This window comes from Rhinopithecus bieti, unplaced genomic scaffold (assembly GCF_001698545.2).
Source record: "Rhinopithecus bieti isolate Rb0 unplaced genomic scaffold, ASM169854v2 scaffold_7681, whole genome shotgun sequence".
In the NCBI taxonomy this organism is placed as follows: domain Eukaryota; kingdom Metazoa; phylum Chordata; class Mammalia; order Primates; family Cercopithecidae; genus Rhinopithecus; species Rhinopithecus bieti.
The window spans coordinates 6,591,109-6,618,467 of NW_016806571.1; the positions used below are offsets into that span (position 1 = coordinate 6,591,109).

At 37.4% G+C, this 27,359-nt stretch overlaps 1 protein-coding gene across 4 annotated transcripts in view; it reads left to right on the forward strand.

Annotated features, from left to right (window-relative positions):
• PPP1CB (protein phosphatase 1 catalytic subunit beta) overlaps positions 1 to 25,328 on the forward strand; it is a 51,241-nt gene extending 25,913 nt beyond the window's left edge. For all 4 annotated transcript variants that reach the window (XM_017877012.1, XM_017877013.1, XM_017877015.1 and 1 more), the window contains exons 4-9: positions 1,785 to 2,015; positions 4,689 to 4,793; positions 6,882 to 6,953; positions 11,423 to 11,574; positions 16,029 to 16,163; positions 21,552 to 25,328. In XM_017877012.1, coding sequence (XP_017732501.1) covers positions 1,785 to 2,015; positions 4,689 to 4,793; positions 6,882 to 6,953; positions 11,423 to 11,574; positions 16,029 to 16,163; positions 21,552 to 21,656 — 800 coding nt within the window. In that variant the 3' untranslated portion in view covers positions 21,657 to 25,328. The remainder of the gene's footprint in view (positions 1 to 1,784; positions 2,016 to 4,688; positions 4,794 to 6,881; positions 6,954 to 11,422; positions 11,575 to 16,028; positions 16,164 to 21,551) is intronic.
• Positions 25,329 to 27,359: the final 2,031 nt, after the last annotated feature.

The window sequence follows — 27,359 nt, forward strand, 5'->3', positions numbered from 1 at the left end:
GCCTCTTTAGTAATCAGTGATGTGCAATTTAAAACAAGTCTCCAACTCTAGTCAGATTACAAAAGAAAACCAAAGATTGATGTTTAATGTTGTCAAGGATATCAAGAAAAGGGCATTTTACTACACTGGTTAGAGAAAAATAGGTGTATAATTTAGAGGGTCAGTATGGCAACATCTGTGTCTTCTAACTTTTATGTTATTTAAATTTGTTTTGAAGATTATGCTACTTTATAACTTGTATTCTTTTAAGTTTTACAGTGGCTTTTTTACAGTCCTTTGTACGGTGCCCAGCAAATAAGAAATACTAGCTAAGTAAATGTTTGTTTTTTGGTTGGTTGGTTTTTCTTTGAGACAGAGTTTCACTTTTGTTGCCCAGGCTGGAGTACAATGGCACGATCTCGGCTCACTGCAACCTCCACCTCCCGCATTCAGGTGATTCTCCTGCCTCAGCCTCCCGAGTAGCTGGGATTATAGGCGTGTGCCACCACGCCCAGCTGATTTTTTGTATTTTTAGTAGAGACAGGGTTTCTTCATGTTGGCCAGGCTGGTCTCGAACTCCTGACCTCAGGTGATCCACCCACCTCGACATCCCAAAGTGCTGGGATTATAGGCATGAGCCACTGCAGCTGGCCAGTAAATGTTTGTTGAATGGATCAATTAACTTAGAATATCATACCTTTTTTTTTTTCTTTTTGAGACGGAGTCTCGCTCTGCCGCCCAGGCTGGAGTACAGTGGCCGGATCTCAGCTCACTGGTTTATGCCATTCTCCTGCCTCAGCCTCCCGAGTAGCTGGGACTACAGGCACCCGCCACGTCGCCCGGCTAGTTTTTTTTATTTTTTAGTAGAGACGGGGTTTCACCGTGTTAGCCAGGATGGTCTCGATCTCCTGACCTCGTGGTCCGCCCGTCTCAGCCTCCCAAAGTGCTGGGATTACAGGCTTGAGCCACCGCGCCCGGCCTAGAATATCATACCTTTAAGTAAGAGGTAGTAGTTCGGAATTTGGGGAAAATAATCAGTCCCCTGTATAAACTTAAATGAAGCAGATGTAGTTACTTAGAGGTGATCTTAAAATTAGAATTAAAATATTCTTTGAAGGTTTCTTTAAAATGTAATATAGAAATAACTGGAAGGTAATAGAAGTTATTTGTACTACGTATTTCCAAAGTTTTACTATTTGTCTCCATATTTGGCGTTAAAAAGTGACGTAAGTTAAACTACCAGATAATAAGATTGTTTTAGTTATCTATTGTTGTATAATAAATCATTCCAAAACTTTGTGGCTTACAGCAACATTAATTTACCATCTCACAATTTCTGTGGGTCAGGAATTCAGGAACAGCTTAGTGGGTCCTCTGGCTCTGGGTCTCTCACAAGGCTCCAATTAAGGCGTGATCTCGGGCTGCAGTCATCTGAAGGTTGAACTGTGAAAGGATTCAGTTCCTTATAGGCTGATGGACTAAGAGCCTCAGTTCCAAATGAGCTGTTGGTCAGAGGCCTCCCTCAGTTCTTTGCTACGTGGGATGCTTCATTAGACAGCTGGTTTCATCAGCGAGCATGGAAGAAGGTGAGAGAGTGCAAGCAAGATGAAAGTCACAGTCTTTTGTAACTTAATCTTGGAAGTGACAGCCCGTCTCACTTTTGCTTGTTAGAAGTAAGTCACTAAATATAGCCCATACTCAAGGGCAGGGGAGGATTACACAGGATGTGAACATTGGGAATTATTTCATAGAAGCTGCTTATAACAGTAACCAGTTTTTCTAAAACTGATTTTTTCTCTTTTTAGGAGATATTCATGGACAATATACGGATTTACTGAGATTATTTGAATATGGAGGTTTCCCACCAGAAGCCAACTATCTTTTCTTAGGAGATTATGTGGACAGAGGAAAGCAGTCTTTGGAAACCATTTGTTTGCTATTGGCTTATAAAATCAAATATCCAGAGAACTTCTTTCTCTTAAGAGGAAACCATGAGTGTGCTAGCATCAATCGCATTTATGGATTCTATGATGAATGTAAGTGAAAATAAAGACTTAGAAAAGTAATTCATGGAAACATTGCCTAATTATTTTCCGGTTCAAAATAATTCCTTTGATTCAGAGTTTTTTCAAAATAAGATCTATCAGGCATAGGCCAGGAAGAGGAACCTGAAACAGGGAAACATGTTACTAATTAAATTGGTTCCTTGAGATCTCCTTGGTCATGTTTCAGATTGACTGGCTGCGGCTTACTTGGCTGAAGAGGCTCTTTTAAAATTAGTTTATTTAGAAACTATTCAGATGAAACAGAAGTCACTGTAGACAGTGGCTCTTGGTTTTCTAGTGTCCTTTAAGGTTTTAGCTCTCAGCATTCTTGTAGTATGACAGAAGCTCTATTAGTCCTGTGTCACAAGAATTGAGAAATTCTGTGAAACTCTTTAAAAGTCAGAGTTTAATATTGTTAGAATTTAAATATGTGTCTATAAACCTTGGAAGACAAAGATACTGAATACTCTGCAGTATCCTTATTTTACTCTCTTTTTCATTAGTAGGAAATCACCGATTTGGTATTGTATGTTTCCAAGTCTTATTATTAAAATACCCTACTAGATTCAAATTTGGTCTTTTGGTTTTATTAGAGTACGGGAGTAAGTATATGTTTGGTTAATTAGAATCAATTATAATTTTCAAATTGAATTCTTTTTTATATTGCTGTCTTCCCTGTTAGAATCTATTTTTGCTTTTTTTCAGTCCTTAATTATGTTAGAGACCTATTCAAATTCATATCTCCTTGATTTACATAATGATTTGACAAAGTTTGAGGGTGTGTTATATGTACCAGGTACTATTGTGAACACAGTGCGTGAAGCAAGACACAGTACAGATGATCTCTGTTCTCATGGAGCTTATATTCTTTTTTTTCCCCCCAAGAGTTTATCCAGCACTGATTGGCCTTACCTGTCCACCCAAATAGCAGGTCATCGGCCTAGCTGGGATTGTATGTCCTTGTAGTGAAAAAAGGCTCTGTCAGGCTTCCAGTGCTTAATGAAAATAGCCTTTCTTTTTTCTTTTCTTTTCTTTTTTTTTTTTGAGACGAAGTTTTGCTCTTGTCACTTGAGCTAGAGTGTAATTGCACGATCTCAGTTCACTGCAACCTCCACCTCCCGGGTTCAAGTGATTCTCCTGCCTCAGCCTTCTGGTTAGCTGGGATTACAGGCATGCACCACCTTGCCTGGCTAATTTTGTATTTTTAGTAGAGATGAGGTTTCTCTGTGTTGGTCAGGCTGGTCTTGAACTCCCAACCTCAGGTGATCCACCCACCTCGGCTTCCCAGAGTGCTGGGATTACAGGCGTGAGCCACTGCGCCTGGCCATGAGCTTATATTCTAATAGAAATGATTCTGTGTTTGATTTGATACTGTATTTTATTTCTGAGATGTAGTGTGTGGTTTGAATTACTTAGACTAACAGAGGAAATGGGTTGGAGTACATCAAACTACAACATTCTTCCTAAAGCTACATCAGAAATGGAGGTATATTTTTAAAGGATAAAAGACGGGCAAGAATGTCCTTGGGGGTAGAAATGACATCAAATGAAATCATGTATGGGAGAGCAACTTGTAAACAGCACTTTGAGTTACGTACTTACTCATTAAGGGGCAGGTGGCGGCATAAAAGCACAGGAAGTTAGTACTTGTGTCTTTCATCCCTTCCCTAGCTTAGTAGTTGTACCTTATTACCAAATTCAGGAAAATTGAGTAACTCTAAAAAGGTGAACATACACTTGAGGTTGTCTTTGTCGTAGCTTTTTATGCTAGGCTATAGGAAAATTATAGCCTTTGTGCCTCTATTTATACTTCCTATAATGCCAAATTGTAATTCACACAAGAGAGAATACCAGTTAAACACTTGGAAATTTTCCTTCCTTGGCAGTAAGTTTATACTGTGTTGCTCAATGCATTAGTGTTAAAATGGACAGTTTCCAGAGGCACCCTTTCACTTCTGCTTGCTTGTTTGGCTAGGTATTTAGTCCACATATTGAAGGGGAAAAAATGAGCCAAGAGCCTATTAGACTGTTTAAAAATTGCTATATTGTAGTGATCTTAAAAGACAAAAATTGTTTGATATATTTCATAAAACACCTAGCATAGTCTTTGGGTTTTGTTTTTTATGTGTTAAATTTGATTAGGTTTATTTTATTTAAGTTGTCAGAAATTGTATGTGTTTATAATGTACAGCATGATGTTTTGAAGTACATATACATTGCAGAATGGTTAAATCTAGCTGATTTAACATATGCATTACCTCAAAAAGTTAGCATTTTGGGAGAAAACAACACTTAAAATTTAGTGTTTTACGAGGATATAATATAGTGTTAACTGTAGTAACTATGTTATACAGTAGATCTTCTGTGTTTATTCCTACTACCCAACTGATACTTTGTATTCTTTGACCAATATCTTCCCATCCCACCTGTACCCCCCAGCACAATCTTTGAAGTCTTGGTAACTTTACTGAAAGTATTGAATGTTTATTATAGTTGTTGCCTTTTTAAAAGTATGTAAATAACATTTATGCATTATAGAAAAAGTTCTTCTTTATAGATAAACATGAAGAAGAAAATTGAAATCATTCATAATCCTGTGGCTTTGAGATAACTGATGAGAACAGTTTTAGATTTTTTAATTTATTTTATCTGTTCTTTTTATAGGCAAACGAAGATTTAATATTAAATTGTGGAAGACCTTCACTGATTGTTTTAACTGTCTGCCTATAGCAGCCATTGTGGATGAGAAGATCTTCTGTTGTCATGGAGGTAGACTAGTAAATTTGCCTTACAGATTTTTTGTATTCTTCTATTATTCGGAAAATACCTATAATAATTAAGAGACTGTGGGAAAACAAAGCAGTGTTTGTGTGAAAACTCAAGTGATTAAAACTGTTTTAAGCATGGCTAAACCTCTTTTAATAATAGAAATTTATTTATAAATAAAATGTAATGCTTCTTTAAATAAAGTTTCACATATAAAGAGGATAACTAGAGTTGTTTGAGAAAGTCTCCTTTGCCTCAAGTTTTAACAGAAAGACACCCCTGCTATTTGTTAGTGAAAATGAGAGGATCGTTATCTTTCTGCCCATATTGAAATCTTTCATCAGAATCCAAATAAAATTGAGTTTAATATTAACATATCAAGAATTCTAGGCTTCATATAGTATGTTTGCTTTAGTCTTAACAATAAAATAAAATAATTTTTGGTAGATGGGTAAGTTACTCTGTATGGCTTATGATATAAGCTTGAAGTTTATTTTGAAAGTTTATTTGAAAAATTAATGTATATGTCTTAACACCTGGCTAGATGCCATGAAAATATGTAGATAATGTATGATCTGACGATCTTGAAGAGTTAAAAACCTGTTGCGAAGATATTTATGAAACATAATTGAATAATAAAAGGTACTTAATATGTCAGAACTTACTAAGACACTAATTAAGAGAAGTCAGGAGGAGGAAAGACTGGGCACATATGTGTATGGAGGCATGGGTTTTAGAGGATAAATAGACTTTGGAGAAGTTAAAAGGACTTGAGACACTCTTTGTTGCTAGTTTAGGGAATGTGTAAGAACTGGCCTGACTAGATAGAAAGTCAAGTACATGCTGGGAAATGATGGGATCAGATTGTGGAGATTTGAATATTGAGCAAAGGAGTTGGATGAATGATTTAATAACCATATTGGGTTTTTGTACAGGGAAGTAATTTAATGGAAATAGTGTAAGAAAATTAGTTTTTCATCAGTATACGGGAAGAATTAAAGTGGAAAACGCTGAAAAGCTAAATGCACTTTCCTAGGCCTGAGGTAATAAATGGTTTATTCTCTGGCAGAACATAATTCACTATATTAATTGAAATATGTTTTCCAGTAGATATTAAATACGTAATGAATTATAGTTCTTGTACATTAGTCTAGCATAAGGATAGAAGTGTAGCAGTATGGATATGAATGTTTAGCTTCATTCCTTGTGATGATACTTGGATTGCCTATCAGAGAGGAATAGTAGCTTATATACCACTTTAAAGATTGCAAAGTATTTTTATGAGCTTTTCCTGTTAATCCTTCTGATCAGTAGTTTGTGACTTCATGAAGATAATGAACATGTTAGAGTGGGCTGTGAAAAGAAGGTCTTAGTCTTAGGGAACCAAGTGGGGCACTTTCATTTAGAAGTTGAAATGTTTAAGATTAGTGGCAAGAACTGGCAAAAGTGGTAGGAAGGGTTGCAGTTGATTATGTTTCTATGAAGGCCAGGGAATGATTCGAAAAAAGAATAGTGGGTTTTATTTCCTTAGGAAGTCTTTTGAAATATAAAGGAATTTCTTTTCCTAGTAGGGAAAAATGGAGAAAAAATTATAATGCTTTATTATTATCAAAGTGGGATTCCTAATAACTCTGTGTTGCCCTTTAAGACATTAAAAGGAGCCCGGCGCAGTGGCTCATGCCTGTAATCCCAGCACTTTGGGTGACCGAGGCAGGCGGATCATGAGATCAAGAGATCGAGACCAGCCTGGCCAACATGGTGAAACCCCGTCTTTACTAAAAATACAAAAAATTAGCTGGGTGTGGTGGCGCGCACCTGTAGTCTCAGCTACTTGGGAGGCTGAGGCAGGAGAATCGCTTGAACCTGGAAGGTGGAGATTGCAGTAAGCTGAGATCACACTACTGCACTCTAGCGTGGTAGATGGAGTAAGACTGGTGCCCCCCCCCCCAAAAAAAAAAGACATTAAATGGGACACTTTTCAGTATCTTTGATTTCACATGGTGAATCTATTTTGATTGTATGCTTTTATTCAGTGACTATTAAAATATTAAAATTTTAGCTATCAGTACTATGTCTCATCTTTTATTTTAGGATTGTCACCAGACCTGCAATCTATGGAGCAGATTCGGAGAATTATGAGACCTACTGATGTCCCTGATACAGGTAAGTATAGAGAGAAGTTTAATTATTTTGTGTAAAGTGTTGTCATGTTTGAACCTGATTACATTTAGTGGAAGTAGGATTGGTTTATGTAATAAATAAAAGAGTTTTTTTATAGTCAGTAAGTCAGCTGCAGATTACTTTATTTGCAGTAATACAAAATTCTTCACTTTGCACTGATCCTCAAAATGTGGAACCTGTTTATTTATAGTCATAATATGATTCTGTCACCCTTATTTGATCACAAAAAAGATTTTGCTATTGAGTCCTCATACCTATTTTTCTAAATTCCCTCGTTCATCCTGGCATTGGTTGTTTTCAAAACTTGTTAAATTAGCCAAAAGTTTTTTAACTAAAATAATCTGTTCTTTGCTTCTTAGGCAAGGATACAACTACCTTCTTTTCAATTGTCTAGTAGTTTTTTGTTATTTTCTGCATCCTCTATTTTACATTTTTAGAGCTTTTTTTCAAGGGGGTGTGGGAGGGATTTCTCTTTGTTGCCCAGGCTAGACTCGAATTCCTAGGCTCAAGCAATCTTCCTGCCTCAGCTTCTGAGTAGCTAGGACTCCAGGCGTGTGCTGTACCTGGCTTAAATTTTTAGAGCTCTTAAGGCTCTAGAGACCTGTGGTCAGTTTTGTGAAAATTACATTGGAAATCTGTGGGAAGACTGGGAGCAGTGGCGCTCACGCCTGTAATCCCAGCACTTTGGGAGGCTGAGGTGGGCAGGATCACTTGAGGTCAGGAGTTCGAGACCAGCCTGACCAACAAGACGAAACCCCATATCTACTAAAAATAACAAAAATTAGCTGGGCATGGTGGTGCGTACCTTTAATCCTAGCTACTCAAGAGGCTGAGGCACGAGAATCGCTTGAACCCGGGAGACGAGAGGTTGCAGTGAGCCCAGATCTCACCACTGCACTCCAGCCTGGGCGACAGAGTGAAACTATCTCAAAAAAAAAAAAAAAAAAAAAATGAAACAACCACCACAAAAAATGCTACTCAGAACTACACATCAACCATTATAAATGGTATAGATCCTCTGATGTCAGTAGCCATGTAATACACTGTATGTTGTAATAAATTGTGTTATAATTTATTTTTTTTGAGACGGAGTCTTTCTCTGTCACCAGGCTAGGGGGCAATGGCGCAATCTCAGCTCACTGCAAGCTTCGCCTCCTGGATTCAAGTGATTCTTACGTCTCAGCCTCCCGAGTAGCTGGAACTACAGGCACCCACCACTGCGCCCGGCTAATTTTTTGTATTTTTAGTAGAGACGAGGTTTCACCCTGTGGCCAGAATAGTCTTGATCTCTTGACCTCGTGATCCACCCGCCTCGGCCTCCCAAAGTGCTGGGATTACAGGCGTGAGCCACTGCGCCTGGCCTGCGTTATGAGCTTTTTTACATAACACGACTTGTGTTGATTATTTTTAAAAGTATGCATTTTATCACAGTTTTTTATTATAATTATAGAATACATTTGACTAAATGTGATAGAAACTAGTATTTAAATAGTAGTTTATTTAAAACGCTGTTTTTAGGCCTTGTGCACTAGTTCATGCTTGTAATTCCAGCACTTTGGGAGGCCAAGGCAGGAAGATCACTTGAGGCCAGGAGTCGAGACCAACCTGGACAACATAACACCTACCTCTACAGAGAGAAAAAAAAAATTTAATTAGCCACGTGTGGTGGTGCCCCAGCTACTCAGGAGGCTGAGGCAGGAGGATCACTTGAGCCCAGGAAGTTGAGGCTGCAGTGACCTGTGATTGTGCTCCTGCACTCTAGCCTGGGTGACAGAGTGAGACCCTGTCTTTCAAAAAACACCCAAAGTGCTATTTTTAAAATAAGGTATAATATAAATATGTATTAGTCATTCTTCAGAATTTGTTTATAGTTCAGATGTAAATTTCAAGTGTGATATGCTAGGCTTCTATTTTTAGCATATTTTATTTTAGCATATTTTAATGAGAAGTTTTTGAGATGCTGAAAACGGTTATGTTAGTCTTTGATAGTGTCTGCAGCATTCAGAAATTTAATTTATAAATTAATACATTATTTGAAACAGTCTAGTTGATTGCAATGCTAGCTCATTAAACAATGAATCTTGACTGAAAACCCTTTTTTTTTTTTTTTTTGAGACGGAATTTCACTCTTGTTGCCCAGACTGCAGTGCAGTGGCGCGATCTTAGCTCACTGCAACCTCTGCCTCCCGGTTTCAAGCAGTTCTCTTGCCTCAGCCTCCCGAGTAGCTGGAATAACAGGCACGTGTCACTGCCCACTAATTTTTGTATTTTTAATAGAGATGAGGTTTCACCATGTTGGCCAGGCTGCTCTTGAACTCCTGACCTCAGGTGATCCGCCCACCTTGGCCTCCCAAAGTGCTAGGATTGCAGGCATTAGCCACCGTGCCTGGCCTGAAATTCTTATCTTGACCCTGTTAAGGTTAAAGAATTCCAGATTGTTGTTGCTACCATTATTTGATTTTTTTAATGCATCGAGATTGTCATGTTTCCTGAACCTTAAACTGTATTCTAATTTTATACAGTTTTATTGTCACACTGAAATTATAGATTGTTAATACCTTAGCTTTCTACTGGAAACAGGCTGGAAAGTGTGAGAGCATTATTAAGCACTGGATGTGTGTATATTTTTGAAGAGTCAGCTTCAACCAGAAAGGGCTTACGAATTGAGACTGACTGTTCCAGTGGATTTTGTGTGCCAGTGAATTTCTTAAAACATCATACAGGAAGCTTGGAATATATCAACGATAGAAATTGAGTACATTGTCACTAATTCTACAAATGGTTTTATAATGCCTCTATCAAGATATGATGTACTGTAACTGAAAATGAAGATGCCCTTCCCTCCTAAACCATACTGTGATGTTTATGGATTCTTTAAAATTCTTAAAACTGACTGACTTTTTAAAAAATATCTTCTCGGCCGGGCACGGTGGCGCACATCTGTAATCCCAGCACTTTGGGAGGCTGAGGCAGGCGGATCACGAGGTTAGGAGATTGAGACCATCCTGGCTAACACAGTGAAACCCTGTCTCTACTAAAAATACAAAAAATTAGCTGGGTGTGGGGTGTGCGCCTGTAGTCCCAGCTACTCAGGAGGCTGAGGCAGGAGAATGGCATGAACTTGGGGGAGGAGTTTGCAGTGAGCCGAGATTGTGCCACTGCACTCCAGCCTGAGACTCCATCTCAAATATATATATATATATATACACACACACATTTATACACACACACATTTATATATATATACACACACATATATATACACACGTTTTTATATATACATATATATATATATATGTACACTCTTAGCCACTATAATTCTTAGAAAATCACTATCATCATCTCAACATCCACCCTTTTAATATCACTACAGTTGGACTTTTACCCACTCTGTTACCCTCAGTCACCAAGAAACTTGCATTAAGATCTGATGATTTAATTGTAAGTGGCACATTTTTGGTCTCTGTCCTACTGCCCTTGTTCATGGCACATGTCCTACTTTAGGACAGTTGTTTCCCTTTTCAGGATACCTTTCCTGAGCCCTTTGTCTTGATCATTCCTTCTCAATATTCTCCATCATCTGCCTGCCTATTAAATGTTTGGGGTCCTCAGAATTCATTTACTGGTCTTCTCACTTTGTGTTCCCAAGGTGGTCTGACGTCCCTCTTAAGATTTCCACTACCATTAATATGATAACAATACTCAGGTAAATATTTTTAACCGTGACCTCTTTTCCAAGGCTCCAGACATTACCAAAGTCAAGGATCTGATCTGATTTTGTTCTTCCACATTTAAAAAAAAATCCGCAGGGCCTCAGTAGAAAATGGTTTTTTTCCCCCCTCAAGTGATCTATAGATCAAATACAATTCCAATGAAATCACAATTGAGTTTTTTATGGAATTAGGCAAATTGTTTTTAATGTTTATGTGGAAGAACAAAAGATCAAAAAGTAACCGAGACAGTCTTGAGAGAAAAAAAAATTGAGGATACTAGCCCTGCCGAATATAAAGACTTGCTTAAAAGCTCTAGTCTGTTACTGGCTCAGGGATAAATAAAATGGACTAACGGAATAGACTGGTGCTCAGAAACAGTGGAACTGTAAGGAAAGGATGAACTATTGAGGAAATGCCGCTGGTTTCTTTGGTTATTCATATGGAGAAACTACACAAAAGATGAACAGTGTTTTCCATATATTGTTGTGCTATAAGTGCCATACACATATTTCCTATATGTGGAAAGGGTTGGAAAGTACTACCTTAAGAGGCCATGGAAGATTATATTTGTATGGTTGCTTTAACAAAAATATGAGTTACATAGGCTGGAATACTTGGGCAAGTGATTGTCATTGTTTAGTAAAAAGTAAGAGGGCCAGAGAGGAACTGAAATTTGATGTAGATGTGCTATAAATCTGTAAATTTTGTTCTTAATTGCTGTATTTCTGTCCTTTAAAGGTTTGCTCTGTGATCTGCTATGGTCTGATCCAGATAAGGATGTTCAAGGCTGGGGAGAAAATGATCGTGGTGTTTCCTTTACTTTTGGAGCTGATGTAGTCAGTAAATTTCTGAATCGTCATGATTTAGATTTGATTTGTCGAGCTCATCAGGTATGAAATATAAGACTCTGAAGTGTTTTCTTTTTTTTTCTTTCTTTTTTTGGGGGCAGACGGGGAGGGCAGACAGCGTCTTGTTCTGTCACCCAGACTGGAGTGCAATGGCGCAATCTCGGCTCACTGCAACCTGTGCCTCCTGGGTTCAAGCAATTCTCATGCCTCAGCCTCACAAGTAGCTGGGACTGTAGGTGTGTGCCACCACACCTGGACTCTTAAACAGTTATTATTTGTTAACTTCACATAAGTCCTCTCATTTTGTTTTGAGGAAACATATCCAAGAAAGCTAAATGAGTTGTACAAGGAAAGCAGTAGGAGAGGCGGCAGAGCCAGTTCCTGGATCTCACACTTAACAATCTAATGATTTGTTAACCTTTTATCACACTAAAAGAGGAAATGTTTAGAAATATTTGGGGACTGGGCGTGGTGGCTCACATCTATAATCCCAGCACTTTGGCAAGCTGAGGTAGATGGATTGCTTAAGCACAGGAGTTTGAGACCAGCCTGGGCGACAAAATGAGATCCCATCTCTACAAAAAAAATAAAAAATTTAGTTGGGTGTGGTGGTGCATACCTGTGGTCCCAGCTACATGGGAGGCTGAGGTGGGAGGATCGCTTGAGCCTAGGAGATCAAGGCTGCAGTGACCCATGTTTATGCCACTGCTCTCCAGCCCTTGTGAAAGAGCCAGACCCAGTCTCAGAAAAAAAAAAAGAATGTGTTTTTGTAGTATATAGCAAATCTAACAATTTTCAGTGCTGCTTTGAAGCTTTGTAGACATGGTTTAGATTTTTTTTTTTTTTTTTTTTTTTTTTGAGATACTCCAGCTCGTGCAATGGGTGTGAAACCCAGTCTCAAAAAAGAAAATTTGATTGTAGACTCGGTAATAGGTATCAATTATTTAATCTTTTAATTGTTTATTTTTGTCTGAGGCCGAGTCTCAGTCTGTCATGCAGGCTGGAGTGCAATGGCGCGATCTCGACTCACTGCAACCTCTGCCTCCCGGGTTGAAGTGATTCTCCTGCCTTAGCCTCCCAACTAGCTAAGACTACAGGCGCCTGCCACCACACCCGGCTAATTTTTGTATTTTTAGTAGAGACAGGGTTCCACTATGCTGGTCAGGCCGGTGTCAAACTCCTGACCTCAGGTTATCTGCCCACCTCAGCCTCCCAAAGTGCTGGGATTACAGGTGTGAGCCACTGCTCCTGACCGGTATCAATTATTTTAGCTGTGTCATAATCATTAATTGTTATGTAAGAAGAATGTCTGTGTTTTTCCAGGAATGCATACTCAAATGTGTAGAGGTAAAATGACATGCCTGGGATTTGCTTTAAAATAATATCAGCAGAGAGAAAAGGGGAGGGGGAAGATAAATGAAACAAATGTTGCAAAATCATGAAAAGTGTTGAATTAGGCTGATGAGTTAATGGGAGTTAATTCAAGTCTTCTTGATCTACTTTTGTGTATATTTGAAATTTTTCGTTATAAAAACATTTATACAGTTTAGGGTTTTTGGTTGTCTTTTATGTCCTCCACCACTAGATTGCATACTCTCTAAGGAAGGGATTACGACTTGTATTTGAATCTCTGTTGATTTGTACTGTTGCTGACATTGTAGCATATTGTATCCTGCACACATAGTGTTGAATAAATTAACTAATAAAAGCATATTTAATTAAGTGTGTGCTGTCCCACAGTACTTCCCTTTTTTTCTGGAGCTTTACTCCCCATGACACTTACTACTGCTGGCTCTTTCTTTGATCCTAAGTGATACAAGTGACTGGCTTTTCATTCTTTGCATATTATATATTACATGCCACTTTTATTTAGCAGGATTTTTTGGTGGTTCCGTTGAAATGAGGTCATGTTCCCATATCCTTTGCTTTTGACAAAGTAGTATTTTGTTGTTGTTGTTTGGCAAAGTAGTATTTTGTTGTTGGTGGTGGTGTTTTGTGAGACAGTCTCACATTGTCACCCAGGCTGGAGTGCAGCGGCACCATCTCGGCTCGCTGCAACCTCCGCCTCCCGGGTTCAAGCGATTCTCCTGCCTCAGCTCCTGAGTATCTGGGACTACAGGCGCACACCACCCCACCTGGCTAGTTTTTGTATTTTCAGTAGAGACAGGGTTTCACTATGTTGACCAGGCTGGTCTCGAACTCCTGACCTCGTGATCCGCCCACCTCGGCCTCCCAAAGTGCTGGGATTACAGGGGTGAGCCACCACACCCAGCCCAGCAAACAGTTTTTTAAATCAGTAAAACTGTGTTTATGATTTTGATAAATATGCCTTCTATTTATTAGATAACAAGGCAGAATTGCTAAGTTTCATAACTAAAATGACCCCTGATAATCAATTTTTTTCAGCCATAGATCTTTATTCACTGCTCTTTTCAGAAATAAATGATGATTTTTAAAAATCAGGTTTCTGAATTACACTAGCTTGCTGGTCTTCTGTTTTCCAGAAACTGCCAAAATCCTCCTATTGTGCTTATTTTCAAATATTGTCTCTCACATTCTACAAATATTGCCTTTAAAAAAGAAAATTTGAAAGAATGAACAAGTAAGCAAACTAAAAAACCAAGAACTGAAAATACGGAGTCCGTGACCAGCCTGGGCAACACAGTGAAACACGAAACCCTGTCTCTACAAAAAATACAAAAAATTGGCTGGGCGCAGTGGCTCACACCTGAAATCCCAGCGTTTTGGGAGGCTGAGGCGGGTAGATCACCTGAGGTCAGGAGTTCAAGGCCAGCCTGACAAACATGGAGAAACCCCATCTCTACTAAAAATACAAAATTAGCCGGGCCTGGTGGCACATGCCTGTAATCCCAGCTACTCGGGAGGCTGAGGCAGGAGAATGGCCTGAACCTAAGAGGTGGAGGTTGCAGTGAGCCGAGATCGCACGATAGCACTCCAGCCTGGGCAACAAGAGTGAAACTCTGTCTCAAAATAAATAAATAAATAAATAAATATAAAAAAAATTAGCCAGGCATGGTGCTACACACTTGTGGCCTCAGCTATTCAGGAGGCTGAGGTGGGAAGATCTCTTGAGCCCCAGGAAGTCGTGACTGCAGAGAGCGAAGATTGTGCCATTGCACTCCAGCCTAGGCAGCAGAGCGAGACCCTGTCTCCACACAAAAACACACAGAAACAACTAAAAACATGGGTACCATGCGCTATGTCGAGCAGGAGTCACAGGGATTAGATAATGTGGCTATGGTCTTAGGAGAAAAGGTTCATCTAAATTGTACCATAAGGTAATTTCAACAGAAGCATGTTCCTAGTACTGAGGGAGGGGTTATTTTAATAAGTAAATGCCTTTGTAATTGCTTTTTAGTGTTAGCAAGTGGTGTAGGATAATTTTGCTAATTAAAGGATCTCTAAAATAAATTTTAAAATAATCTTGCCCACCATAAATAAACATAAAATATTTACATATTATTGCATGCCTCAAATTTGTAGACTGAGAGAAAAATTGTTTAAATTACTCAGAAATTGACAACTGGTTCTAGAAATGTTAACTCATCAAGGCCAGGCGCGGTGGCTCATGCCTATAATCCCAGCAGTTTGGGAGGCTGAGGCAAGCAGATCACCTGAGGTCAGGAGTTCAAAATCAACCTGGCCAACGTGACGAAACCTCATCTCTACTAAAAATACGAAAATTCGTCAGGCTTGGTGGTGGGTGCCTGTAAACCCAGCTATTTGGGAGGCTGAGGCAGGAGAATGGCTTGAATCTGGGAGGCAGAGGTTGCAGTGAGCCAAGATCATACCATTGCATTCCAGCCTGGGTGACAGAGCAAGATTCCATCTCAAAAAATTAAAATAAAATAAAATACAGTCTCTTGGCATTTAAGGAGCATGATCTGTGTAAATTAAACTCAACTTAGCAATATTTTCAGTGTGTAGCCAGTAACGTTTTCAGTATGTAGCCATATAATAATAATAGGTATTTTAAAAGCAAAGCAAGAAGTAAGCTCTTTGCAAAGTCTTCCATTGTCTGGTTGTTGCTCATTTAATGAAGGATTCTGTAGTTGGATTATAATACCCTCATCAAAGTAGTAATTGGTGTCCCTCCAAAACACATGTAGATTAATTAAAATAAAATTAAAACTTAAAAAAAATAAAAGTATTTAGTGTTCCAGCGCCCTGTAGTCGTGATACTTATTAGTATATTTTGTTTCGTGGGGAGCCTTGCAAATGGCATGATTTTTAAGCCTTCAGGACTAATGAATTTATTATTCCAATTAAGCTAAATTGTTGCCATTATAGAAAAGGCACACCAATTTTAATGTTCTAAGCAAAGTTTTAGAATAAAAATCACAACTTCCAAAACAAAGCAGGGTGGTTTGAGGGTAGGGTGGGGCACAGTCTTTGCCACATTAATCTTAATTAGTATAGATGGTTCAGAATTACTTACCAATAGATGTTTTTTCTTCTGACATTTCCGTTAACAGGTGGTGGAAGATGGATATGAATTTTTTGCTAAACGACAGTTGGTAACCTTATTTTCAGCCCCAAATTACTGTGGCGAGTTTGATAATGCTGGTGGAATGATGAGTGTGGATGAAACTTTGATGTGTTCATTTCAGGTATGATGTAAACATAAATATATAAAACTAGAAATCTAATAAAACTATTATCAGAATTCCTTTTAAATTTGGGAACTTTCCTTGAGTGAGTGTTGAAAGTCTATTTAATTCAGAAGTGATTACCACTCAAAAACTCATTAGATAGTTCTGTTTTCAGTCACAAAGTTTCCAGCATTTGTGGTATATATCAAATACCATTTTAGGGAACCTAAGTTACGTCAGTCATTCTTGATTCACATGTTTAAATTGTTAAAATTCCTGTATGACCTGTTGAATAGTGGCTTACTAAAAGAATGTGAATGTAATGAATAGTTTAGGCTTTTGTTTTCTTTTGCAAAGTAAATGGGTGGAACAGACACTGGGAAAAGAGAATTACAAACTCAGATGAAAATAAAGTAAAATAGTTCTCTGGCTGGGTGCCGTGGCTCATGCCTGTAATCCCAGCACTTTGGGAGGCTGAGGTGGGCAGATCATGAAGTCAGGAGATCAATACCATCCTGGCTAACACTGTGAAACCCCATCTCTACTAAAAATACAAAAAAATAAGCTGGGCGTGGTGGCACACACCTGTAGTCCCAGCTACTTGGGAGGCTGAGGCAGGAGAATGGTGTGAACCCACGAGGCAGAGGTTGCAGTGAGCCGAGATCACACCACTGCACTCCAGCCTGGGCAACAGAGCAAGACTTGGCCTCAAAAAAAAAAAAAAATAGTTTCCTAAGGGAAAAAACTTTCAAAATAATATTAAACTCCCCATTTATGTCATAGGAACATTTATTTTTTTTATAATGCTCAGATTCTTTTTTTTTTTTTTTTTGATACATGACATGGTATCAAATCCAGAGTCAGCCACAGTCACATCAACTTTTCCAGCATTTTGCTAATTTACTGGGGTCTGAATTATAGAGCTTTTGGCCATAATCATAATCTATCACTTACTATTTTCTTTTCAGTATTGGACAGATTGTGCTTAAAGACATTGTGCTTAAAACATTCTAAATTAAGAACAATCTAGAGTTTTTTGTTTGTTTTGAGGAAGCACATTGTATACCATGTACGGGGGTTCTTTGCTCACTTTTGTTGTAATTTATATATGCTATTAGGTTCAGGGGGTGCATGTGCAGATTTGTTCCATGTGTAAATTACATATTGCTGAGGTTTGGTATATGAATGATCTTATCTCCCAGGTAGAGAGCATAGAGTTTTTCATTTCACACCCCTCCTCACCCTTTCCACTCTAGTAGTACCCAGTGTCTATTGTTGCCGTCTTTATGTCCATGTTTACCCAGTGTTTAGCTCCTGCTTATGAGTGAGAAAATGTGGTATTTGATTTTTCTCTTCCTGCATTAATTGGCTTAGGATAAAGACCTCCAGCTGCATCCATGTTGCTGCAAAGGACCTGATTTCCTTCTTTTTATGGTCATGTAGTATTCCATAGTGTATATGTACCACATTTTCTTTATCCAGTTCACTGTTGATGAACATCTAGGTTGATTACATGTCTTTGCTATTGTGAATAGTGCTGTGACTGACATACAAGTGCTTGTCTTTTTTTGTACCTACCCAAAGTAGTGGGATTGTTGAGTCGAATGGTGGTTGTTTCAAGTTCTTTGAGAAATCTACACACTGCTTTCCACAATGGCTGAACTAATTACACTCCCACCAGCAATGTTTGAACATTCCTTTTTCTCCGCAAGCTTGCTGACATCTATTATCTTTTAGCTTTTTATTAATGGCCATTCTGACTGATGTGAGACAATATCATGTGGTTTGATTTACATTTATCTAATGATTAGTGATAGCATTTTTTCATACATTGGTTGGCTGCATGTTTGTTTTTTGAGAAGTGTCTGTTCTTGTCCTTTGCCCATTTTTAATGGGATTGTTTTTTTGCTTGTTGAATTAAGTTCCTTATAGAGTCTGGATATTAGACCTTTGTTGGATGCATAGTTTGTATTTTCTCTCATTCTATAGGTTGTCTGTTTATTCTGTTGATAATTTATTTTGCTGTGCAGAAGCCTTTTAGTTTATTTTGGTCCCACTTGTCAATCATTGTTTTGGTCACAGTTGCTTTGGGGGACTTGGTCATAAATTATTTCCCAAGGCCAGTGTCCAGAATGGTATTTCCTAGGTTTTCTTCTAGGATTTTTATAGTTTGAGGTCTTATATTTAAATCTTTAATCCATCTTGAGTTAATTTTTGTATATGGTGAAAGGGGTCCAGTTTCAGTCTTCTGCATATGGCTAGCCAGTTATCCTAGCACTGTTTATCAAATAGTCTCTTCCCCATTGCTTGTTATTGTTGACCTTGTTCAAGATCAGATGTTTGCAGGAGTACAGCTTTATTTCTGACTGCCTCCATCCTATTCCATTGGTTTATGTCTGTTTTGGTACCAGTATGCTGTTTTGGTTACTGTAGCCTTATAGTATACCTTGAAGTTGGGTAGTGTGATGCTTCTGGCTTTGTTCTTTTTGCTTAGGATACTTTGGCTATTCAGGCTCTTTTTCAATTTTATACAAATCTTAGAAAAGTTTTTTTTCTAATGCTGTGAAAAATGACATTGGTAGTTTGATAGGAAGAGCATTGAATCTGTAAACTACTTTCGGCAGTATGGACATTTTAACAATATTGATTCTTCTATCCATGAGCATGGAATGTTTTTCCATTTGTTTGTATCATATCTGATTTCTTTGAGCAGTGCTTTATAGTTGTAGAGATCTTTCACCTCCTCGGTTAGCTGTATTCCTTGGTAATCTTTTTGTGGCTATTGTAAATGCAGTTCTTGATTTGGCTGTCAGCTTGGATGTGTTTGGTGTATAGAAATGCTACTGGTTTTTATACGTTGATTTTGTATCCTGAAACTTTATCAAAGTTGTTTATCAGTTCTAGGCATGTTTTGGCAGAGTCTGGGATTTTCTTTGTATAGAATCATTATCGTCAGTAAAGATAGTTTATCTTCCTCTCTTCTTATTTGGATGCCTTTTATTTCTTTATCTTGCCTGATTACTCTGGCAGGGACTTTCAGTACTCTGTTGAATGAGAGTGGTGAGAATGGTCATCCTTGTCTTTTGTTCCAGTTCTCAAAGGGAATGCTTCCAGTGTTTCCCTTTTTAGTACGATGTTGGCTGTGGGTTTGTCAGATGGCTCTTACTATTTTGAGGTATGTTTCTAATTTTTCGATGCCTAACTTGTTGAGGGTTTTTAACATGAAAGGATGTTGAATTGTATTGAAAACCTTTCTGCATCTATTGAGATGATCATATGGTGTTTTTAATTTTGTTTATGAGGTGAATCACATTGATTTGCATATGTTGAAACCTTGCACCCCAGGAATAAACCCTTCTTGATTGTGGTGAGTTAACTTTTTGATGTGTTGCTGGATTAGGTTTCAGTATTTTGTTGACAATTTTGCGTCTGTATTCATCAGGGATATTGGCCTGAGGTTTTCTTTTTTCACTGTACCTCTACTGGGTTTTGGTATTACAATGATGCTGGCTTTGTAGACTGAGTTAGGGAGGAGGTCCTCTTCCTCGATTGTTTGGAATAGTTTCAGTAGGTTTGGTACTAGCTGTTTGTACATCTGATATAATTCAGCTGTGAATCTTTCTGGGCCAGGGCTTTTTTGGTTTATAGATTTTTTTATTACTGATTCAATTTTGGAACTTGTTATTGTTCTGTTCAGGATTTTAATTTCCTCCTGGTTCAATCTTGGGAGTTTGTGTGTGTTTCTATGAATTTATTCATTTTTTTGGGAGGTTGTTTCTCTGAATTTATTCATGTCTTGGGAGGTCGTGTGTTTCTATGAATTTATTCATTTCTTCTAGGTTTTCTAGTTTGTGTGCACAGGTGTTTATAATCTCAAGATATTTTGTATGTCTGTGGGGATGGTTGTAATGTCAACTTTGTCATTTCAGATTGCGCTTATTTGGATCTTTTCTTAATCTAGTTAGCAGTCTATGTTATTTATTCTTTTGAAGAACCAACTTTTGGTTTCAACATTTACATTTTAAAAAGAAGCCAGTTTTAGCTTTAGTGTGCTACTACAGATCATTCTTGTTCACTGAGTAAAACAGCTTCAGTACTTTGCTCTTACAAAGGCTGTTCTATGTCTTTGATGTACACACACTATATTTCTCTTAAAATGCATTGGGGCTTTCCCATTCCTCTTTCTCTTTATCGTATTATACGGTTTCCATCAGTTAGTACAATTGAATGGTAAATGGTTGCTCATTTACAAATTAAATATAGTAACCATACCTTATCCTTCCAGCAGTTGTCATAAGTGGTGTTGGATTAATATCTTCTTTTCACTGAGGCACTATTATGTTCTAAATAGTTTTAAAAAAATACTTTGTCTTTCTATACTGTTTTATTTTGGAAAATCATGACTTTTAATGTATAATGTAACAAGTTTTGGCAAGGATTTGGAGGCATTATAATCATACATTAATGGTGGGGATAGAGTTCTCATATGATGCAGCAGTTTTACTTCTAGGTGTATACCCAAGATTATGAAAACATGTTCACACAAAAACGGTTACATAAATGGGCACAACAGCATTATTCCTTATAGCTGAAAAATTCACACAGTTCAGATGTCCATCAGCTACCGAATGGATAAATAAAATGTGGTACATCCATACAATGGACTGTACAACGTACAACTCAGCAATAAAAAGGAATGAAGGACTGATACTTCAAAACTGGTTTTGAAAACCTAAGTGAAAGAAGTCAGTCACAAAAGACCACATATTATATGATGCCGGTTATATGAAATCTTCAGAATAGGCAATTCTATAGAGACAGATAATAGATTAGTAATTGCTTGGAGTTAGAGCAACTAACTCTAAAAGTTAGTTGGAGAGTGGAGAGCAGGAATGGGGAGTGACTGCTGATGGGAACAGGCTTTCTTTTAGGGGTGACAGAAATATTCTAAAATTAGATTTATATCAATAAAGCTGTTTTTTAAGTAAAAAGATCTATTTATAAGTAAATAATAAGGTCTGAAGAGTTTGTGACTTGTAAGTTAGTTACCCTCCTAAGTTACTATATCAGAATTATGATGACAACGTAGATCTTCTGACTCTTAAACCGGTGTTCTTTTCCTCACAGCACAGATACACTAATTTAAAAAATTTTTTTACTTAAATCTAAGGATTGGATAGTTGATAGAGTTAGTGTACTTTTGTTATTAAAATATGAGTGGAATGACAAAGTTCAGACATTTGCACACTTTAAATGTAAGAAATGTTTATGGAGCTTTGCTATTCTACATTTTTATTGCACTTTTGCAGTTTATGCCATTTATTGAAAAAAACTCACAATTGTAACAATTTTCTTAACTTATTGTATATGAAAGAATAACATTATTTGTTAATAATTTACTTTAAGATATTGAAACCATCTGAAAAGAAAGCTAAGTACCAGTATGGTGGACTGAATTCTGGACGTCCTGTCACTCCACCTCGAACAGCTAATCCACCGAAGAAAAGGTGAAGAAAGGAATTCTGTAAAGAAACCATCAGATTTGTTAAGGACATACTTCATAATATATAAGTGTGCACTGTAAAACCATCCAGCCATTTGACACCCTTTATGATGTCACACCTTTAACTTAAGGAGACGGGTAAAGGATCTTAAATTTTTTTCTAATAGAAAGATGTGCTACACTGTATTGTAATAAGTATACTCTGTTATAGTCAACAAAGTTAAATCCAAATTCAAAATTATCCATTAAAGTTACATCTTCATGTATCACAATTTTTAAAGTTGAAGAGCATCCCAGTTAAACTAGATGTGATAGTTAAACCAGATGAAAGCATGATGATCCATCTGTGTAATGTGGTTTTAGTGTTGCTTGGTTGTTTAATTATTTTGAGCTTGTTTCGTTTTGTTTGTTTGTTTTCGCTAGAATAATGGCAAATACTTCTAATTTTTTTTCCCTAAACATTTTTAAAAGTGAAATATGGGAAGAGCTTTACAGACATTCACCAACTATTATTTTCCCTTGCTTATCTACTTAGATATCTGTTTAATCTTACTAAGAAAACTTACGCCTCATTACATTAAAAAGGAATTTTAGAGATTGATTGTTTTAAAAAACGCACATTGTCCAATCCAGTGATTTTAATCATACAGTTTGACTGGGCAAACTTTACAGCTGATAGTGAATATTTTGCTTTATACAGGAATCGCCACTGATTGGGATTTGTGCACTCTAATTTTTAACTTATTGATGCTCTATTGTGCAGTAGCATTTCATTTAACTTTAAGATAAGGCTCATATAGTATTACCCAACTAGTTGGTAATGTGATTATGTGGTACCTTGGCTTTAGGTTTTCATTCGCACGGAACACCTTTTGGCATGCTTAACTTCCTGGTAACACCTTCACCTGCATTGGTTTTTTTTTTTTTTTTTTTTTTTTTTTTTTTTTTTGAGTTTTTTCTTTCTTTTTTTTTTTTTGAGTTGTTGTTGTTGTTGTTGTTTGTTTTTAGATCAACAGTACATGAGAATCCTTTTTTGACAAGCCTTGGAAAGCTGACACTATCTCTTTTTCCTCCCTCTATACGAAGGATGTATTTAAATGAATGCTGGTCAGTGGGACATTTTGTCAACTATGGGTATTGGGTGCTTAACTGTCTAATATTGCCATGTGAATGTTGTATACGATTGTAAGGCTTATGTCACTAAAGATTTTTATTCTGATTTTTTCATAATCAAAGGTCATATGATATTGTATAGACATGCTTTGTAGTGAACTATAGTAGCAATAATTTCTGTACCTGATCAAGAGTTTATTGCAGCCTTTCTTTTCCTATTCTCTCTTTTTTTTAAGGGTTAGTATTAACAAATGGCAACGCGTAGAAAAGTTAACATGAAGATTTTAGAAGGAGAGAACTTACAGGACACAGATTTCTGATTCTTTGGCTGTGACACTGTTGGATGTGATTCTAAAAGCTTTTATTGAGCATTGTCAAATTTGTAAGCTTCATAGGGATGGACATCATATCTATAATGCCCTTCTATATGTGCTACCATAGATGTGACATTTTTGACCTTAATATCGTCTTTGAAAATGTTAAATTGAGAAACCTGTTAACTTATATTTTATGAATTGGCACATTGTATTACTTACTGCAAGAGATATTTCATTTTCAGCACAGTGCAAAAGTTCTTTAAAATGCATATGTCTTTTTTTCTAATTCCGTTTTGTTTTAAAGCACATTTTAAATGTAGTTTTCTCATTTAGTAAAAGTTGTCTAATTGATATGAAGCCTGACTGATTATTTTTTTCCTTACAGTGAGACATTTAAGCACACATTTTATTCACATAGGTACTATGTCCTTGACATATTGAAATGATTCTTTTCTGAAAGTGTTCATGATCTACATATGATGTATTAGGTTAGGTCACAAAGTTTTATCTGAGGTGATTTAAATAACTTCCTGATTGGAGTGTGTAAGCTGAGCGATTTCTAATAAAATTTTAGTTGTACTCTTTTAGTAGTCATAGTGAAGCAGGTCTAGAAAATAAGCCTTTGGCAGGGAAAAAGGGCAATGTTGATTAATCTCAGTATTAGTTAAACCACATTAATCTGTATCCCATTGTCTGGCTTTTGTAAATTAATCCAGGTCAAGACTAAGTATGTTGGTTAATAGGAATCTTTTTTTTTTTTAAGACTAAATGTGAAAAAATAATCACTGAGCTAATTAATATTGGTCATTAAATTTAAAGGATGGAAATTTATCATGTTTAAAAGTTATTCAAGCACTCTTAAAACCACTTAAACAGCCTCCAGTCATAAAAATGTGTTCTTTACAAATACTTGCTTGACAACACTACTTGAAATAAATAAAACTTTGTTTCTTAGGAGAAAATTATTCTGTAATTCCAGTGTCACTAATTTATATTGTTCTTTCCTCTGATTTTTTTCAGGTTAGTGATTTTTTGTATGCAATTTAATCCAAATGTTATGACATTCAGAAATCATTGAAACACGGTAGATATCTGTTATAATGTGGTGTATCACATGAATTATAAAGCAAAAGTTATGGTCGATTTCTATTCTTGAAAGAATGAACTACAGTGAATCCTTTGCATTTGAAGCCTTAACATGCGCTGCTTTAATTTTGTCCAGGGACAAATTTTAATAATCAGCAAGATTGGTTTGTGCAAAGCGTTGAGTCATCAGGTATTTAGAGCCTAGCCAACTACCCAGTATCCATGCTGCCATGTCCCTTCATTGTAAAAAGTACCTAAACATTCATGAAGTTATTATTATTATTTTTTTGCTGAAAAATGCTGGCAAGAAGAATTTTAAAGCTTAAAATAGGTGGTAAATTTGAAATATGAGTGTGTTCAGGAGAAACATACGCTTTTCAAAAAAATTTGTATTCAAGGCAAAGCAAGGAACATCTTGAGATATGTCTCTTAAGAATATAAAGATGTATTATTTTAAGCCAAGGAACTGAAATATGTCTCAGTTTATAAATTCAGGTATATTCTTTTAGTCTCCATGGCAACCATAACTTTTGAACCAAAAAAATTTTTTTTTTACATCTTTATGCTGAAAATGTGTTTAGAGTAGGAATATGGTCAGGCTGAATTTGCTGTTGCTCCCTAACCAAATCCACCTCCTGTTTTTCTTGTGAGTTAATGGCTAAATCAAAGATGCCCCTGAGAAGCCTGATTGTACTAGTGGCATCACTTAGAAATAGGCTGTCCCTCTTCCTAGTAGATCTCAATGTTTTATAATTTCTTAAAACAGCTGAAAATTGGGACAACATACTTTACGCAATGAACGGTAGTTAAATAGGAAATAAATTAGTTCCATATAAGTATACGCCCAGAGTTTTAATTACCTTTATAATGTTTCTTCAACAAAAGTGAAACGTAGATACAATTGTGATTGGATACTTAGATACTAAGTGAAACTTAGTGTAACAATTTTGATCTGTTAAATTGGATTTTACATGTACATTTGAATGCCAGAATTTCTAAATAAATCCCCTGGTTAGGAAATTTTAAAAGTCAAAGCTTGTTTTCTTCAACCAGTACCTTCTACATTGGTTGACTTAGACCATAAGCTTTTTAAGTTTCTCATTGTAATTTACCTTCTCATGCAGATTGCTGATGTTTTATTAAACCTTATTTTTACAAAAATGACCATAAATCTTTGCTTCTTTCCTCTTAGGGATCTTTGCTAGCTTATGTGGTTGTGAAATCTTATAACACCACATTGTGTGGGGTATACAGGGTGGAAGATAGCAAGTGAACAGGGAGTGCGGGTGGGGAGAGGGTGTGTGTGTGTGTGTGTGTGTGTGTGTGTGTGTGTGTGTGTAAAAGAGAACAGACTAACTGCCTGAGGCTAATAGGTTCAGCATTCCTTTCAGATACTACATACAAAAAGGTGGGAACCCAAGGTCTGTGCCTGGAGGCTTTTCAATCAAGCGTGGCATAGGATCGGCAAGTTAAAGTATGTATTAATTTTTACAGCTGCCTAATCAGAATGATTCAGCAGATTTACAGGCCAAACTTTTCCTCCAAAAGCAGTGACATCACAGCTGAATATCTAGAACTTTCATAGATTATTGTACAAATTTATTAAAAGGCACACTAATTTATGGTCTATCATGTAAACACTGATTCTCGACAAAGCCACAAAGGCAAGTAATACAGTGCAACAGAAAAAAGTAGTCCAGAGGAGTGTTTTTCTTTCTTTCTTTCTTTCTTTTTTTTTTGAGACAGAGTCTTGCTCTTGTTGCCCAGACTGGAGTGCAGTGGCACGATCTTGGCTCACTGCAACCTCCACCTCCTGGGTTCAAGTGATTCTCCTGCCTCAGCCTCCTGAGTAGCTGGGATTACAGACACCCACTACCGTGTCCAGCTAAATTTTGTATTTTTAGTAGAGACGGGGTTTCACCATGTTGGCCAGGCTGGTCTCCAACTCCTGACCTCATGATCTGCCCGCCTTGGCCTCCCAAAGTGCTGGGATTACAGCCATGAGCCACCTCACCTGGCCAGGAGTGTTTTATTAATGTAACAAGTTTAATCTGAAGTAAGTCATATCTCCTAGTATATTTTTTGGGGGAAAAAAAAAGCCAAGGGAACAAAACCAGAGTGTTGAAATGCTACCTCCAATATATATATAACTCAAACTGACAATTGGCATGGTTTCTGACAGTGCTGCTGCTTACCAGCAGATTATTGACAGAGTGACACCTGTTCCATTCTTGAATAAATATAAACTTTGTCTCTCTAGCTCTTAGTTTAATAAAAATCCTTAAGGAGGATGTGCAGGGTGGAGTTGCCGGAGAAAACTTACGTCTTGTAGAAACTCCTAACTACTCAATTTACCAACTTAAAAATTAGCTACATACTAGGAAATGTAGCTTGTCACATTTAATAAGGAACAGATTATCAGGAAGTCTTGTGTGAGGCTCAGGATCCAACATATAACTGGACCCAGCACATATTACTGTTACCTGACTTCAATAAGAAATTTTAGGGCCGGGCGCGGTGGCTCAAGCCTGTAATCCCAGCCACTGGGTCTGGAGGCCCGAGACGGGCGGATTCACGAGGTCCAGGAGATCCGAGACCATCCTGGCTAACCACCGGTGAAGACGCCCCGTCTGCTACTTGAAATACCAAAAAAACTAGCCGGCGCGACCGGTGGCGGCGCGCCTGTAGTCCGCAGCTACTCCGGAAGGGCTGAGGCACGGAGAATGCGCGTAAACCCGGGAGGCGCCAGCTGCAGCTGAGCTGGAGATCTGGGCCACTGCATCTCTAGCCTTCGGGCGACAGAGCAAGACTCCGTCTCAAAAAAAAAAAAAAAAAAAAAAAAAAAAAAAAAAAATTTTTAGAAACACAAGTCTGTGCCTCCCAGTGTAATTACCTGAGTTTTTGTAGCACATCTCTTAACTGGAGCTTGATAATTCCACTGAAATTAATTCTATTGGTCATATTAAAGAACTAGGTTAAAAAGTCTTTATTGCTGTACTGTAAAGCCTGTTTTGCGTGGAAGACCCTGATCTGCTTTTAGCGAATTCCCCAAACTCTAGGTATGCTCACTGACAACACAAGTTGTAATCCTTTTTTTTGAGATAGGGTCTCCCTCTGTCACCCAGGCTGGAGTGCAGTAGCCCGATCACAGCTCACTGAAGCCTCAGCCTCCCAGGCTCAAGTGATCCTGCCCCC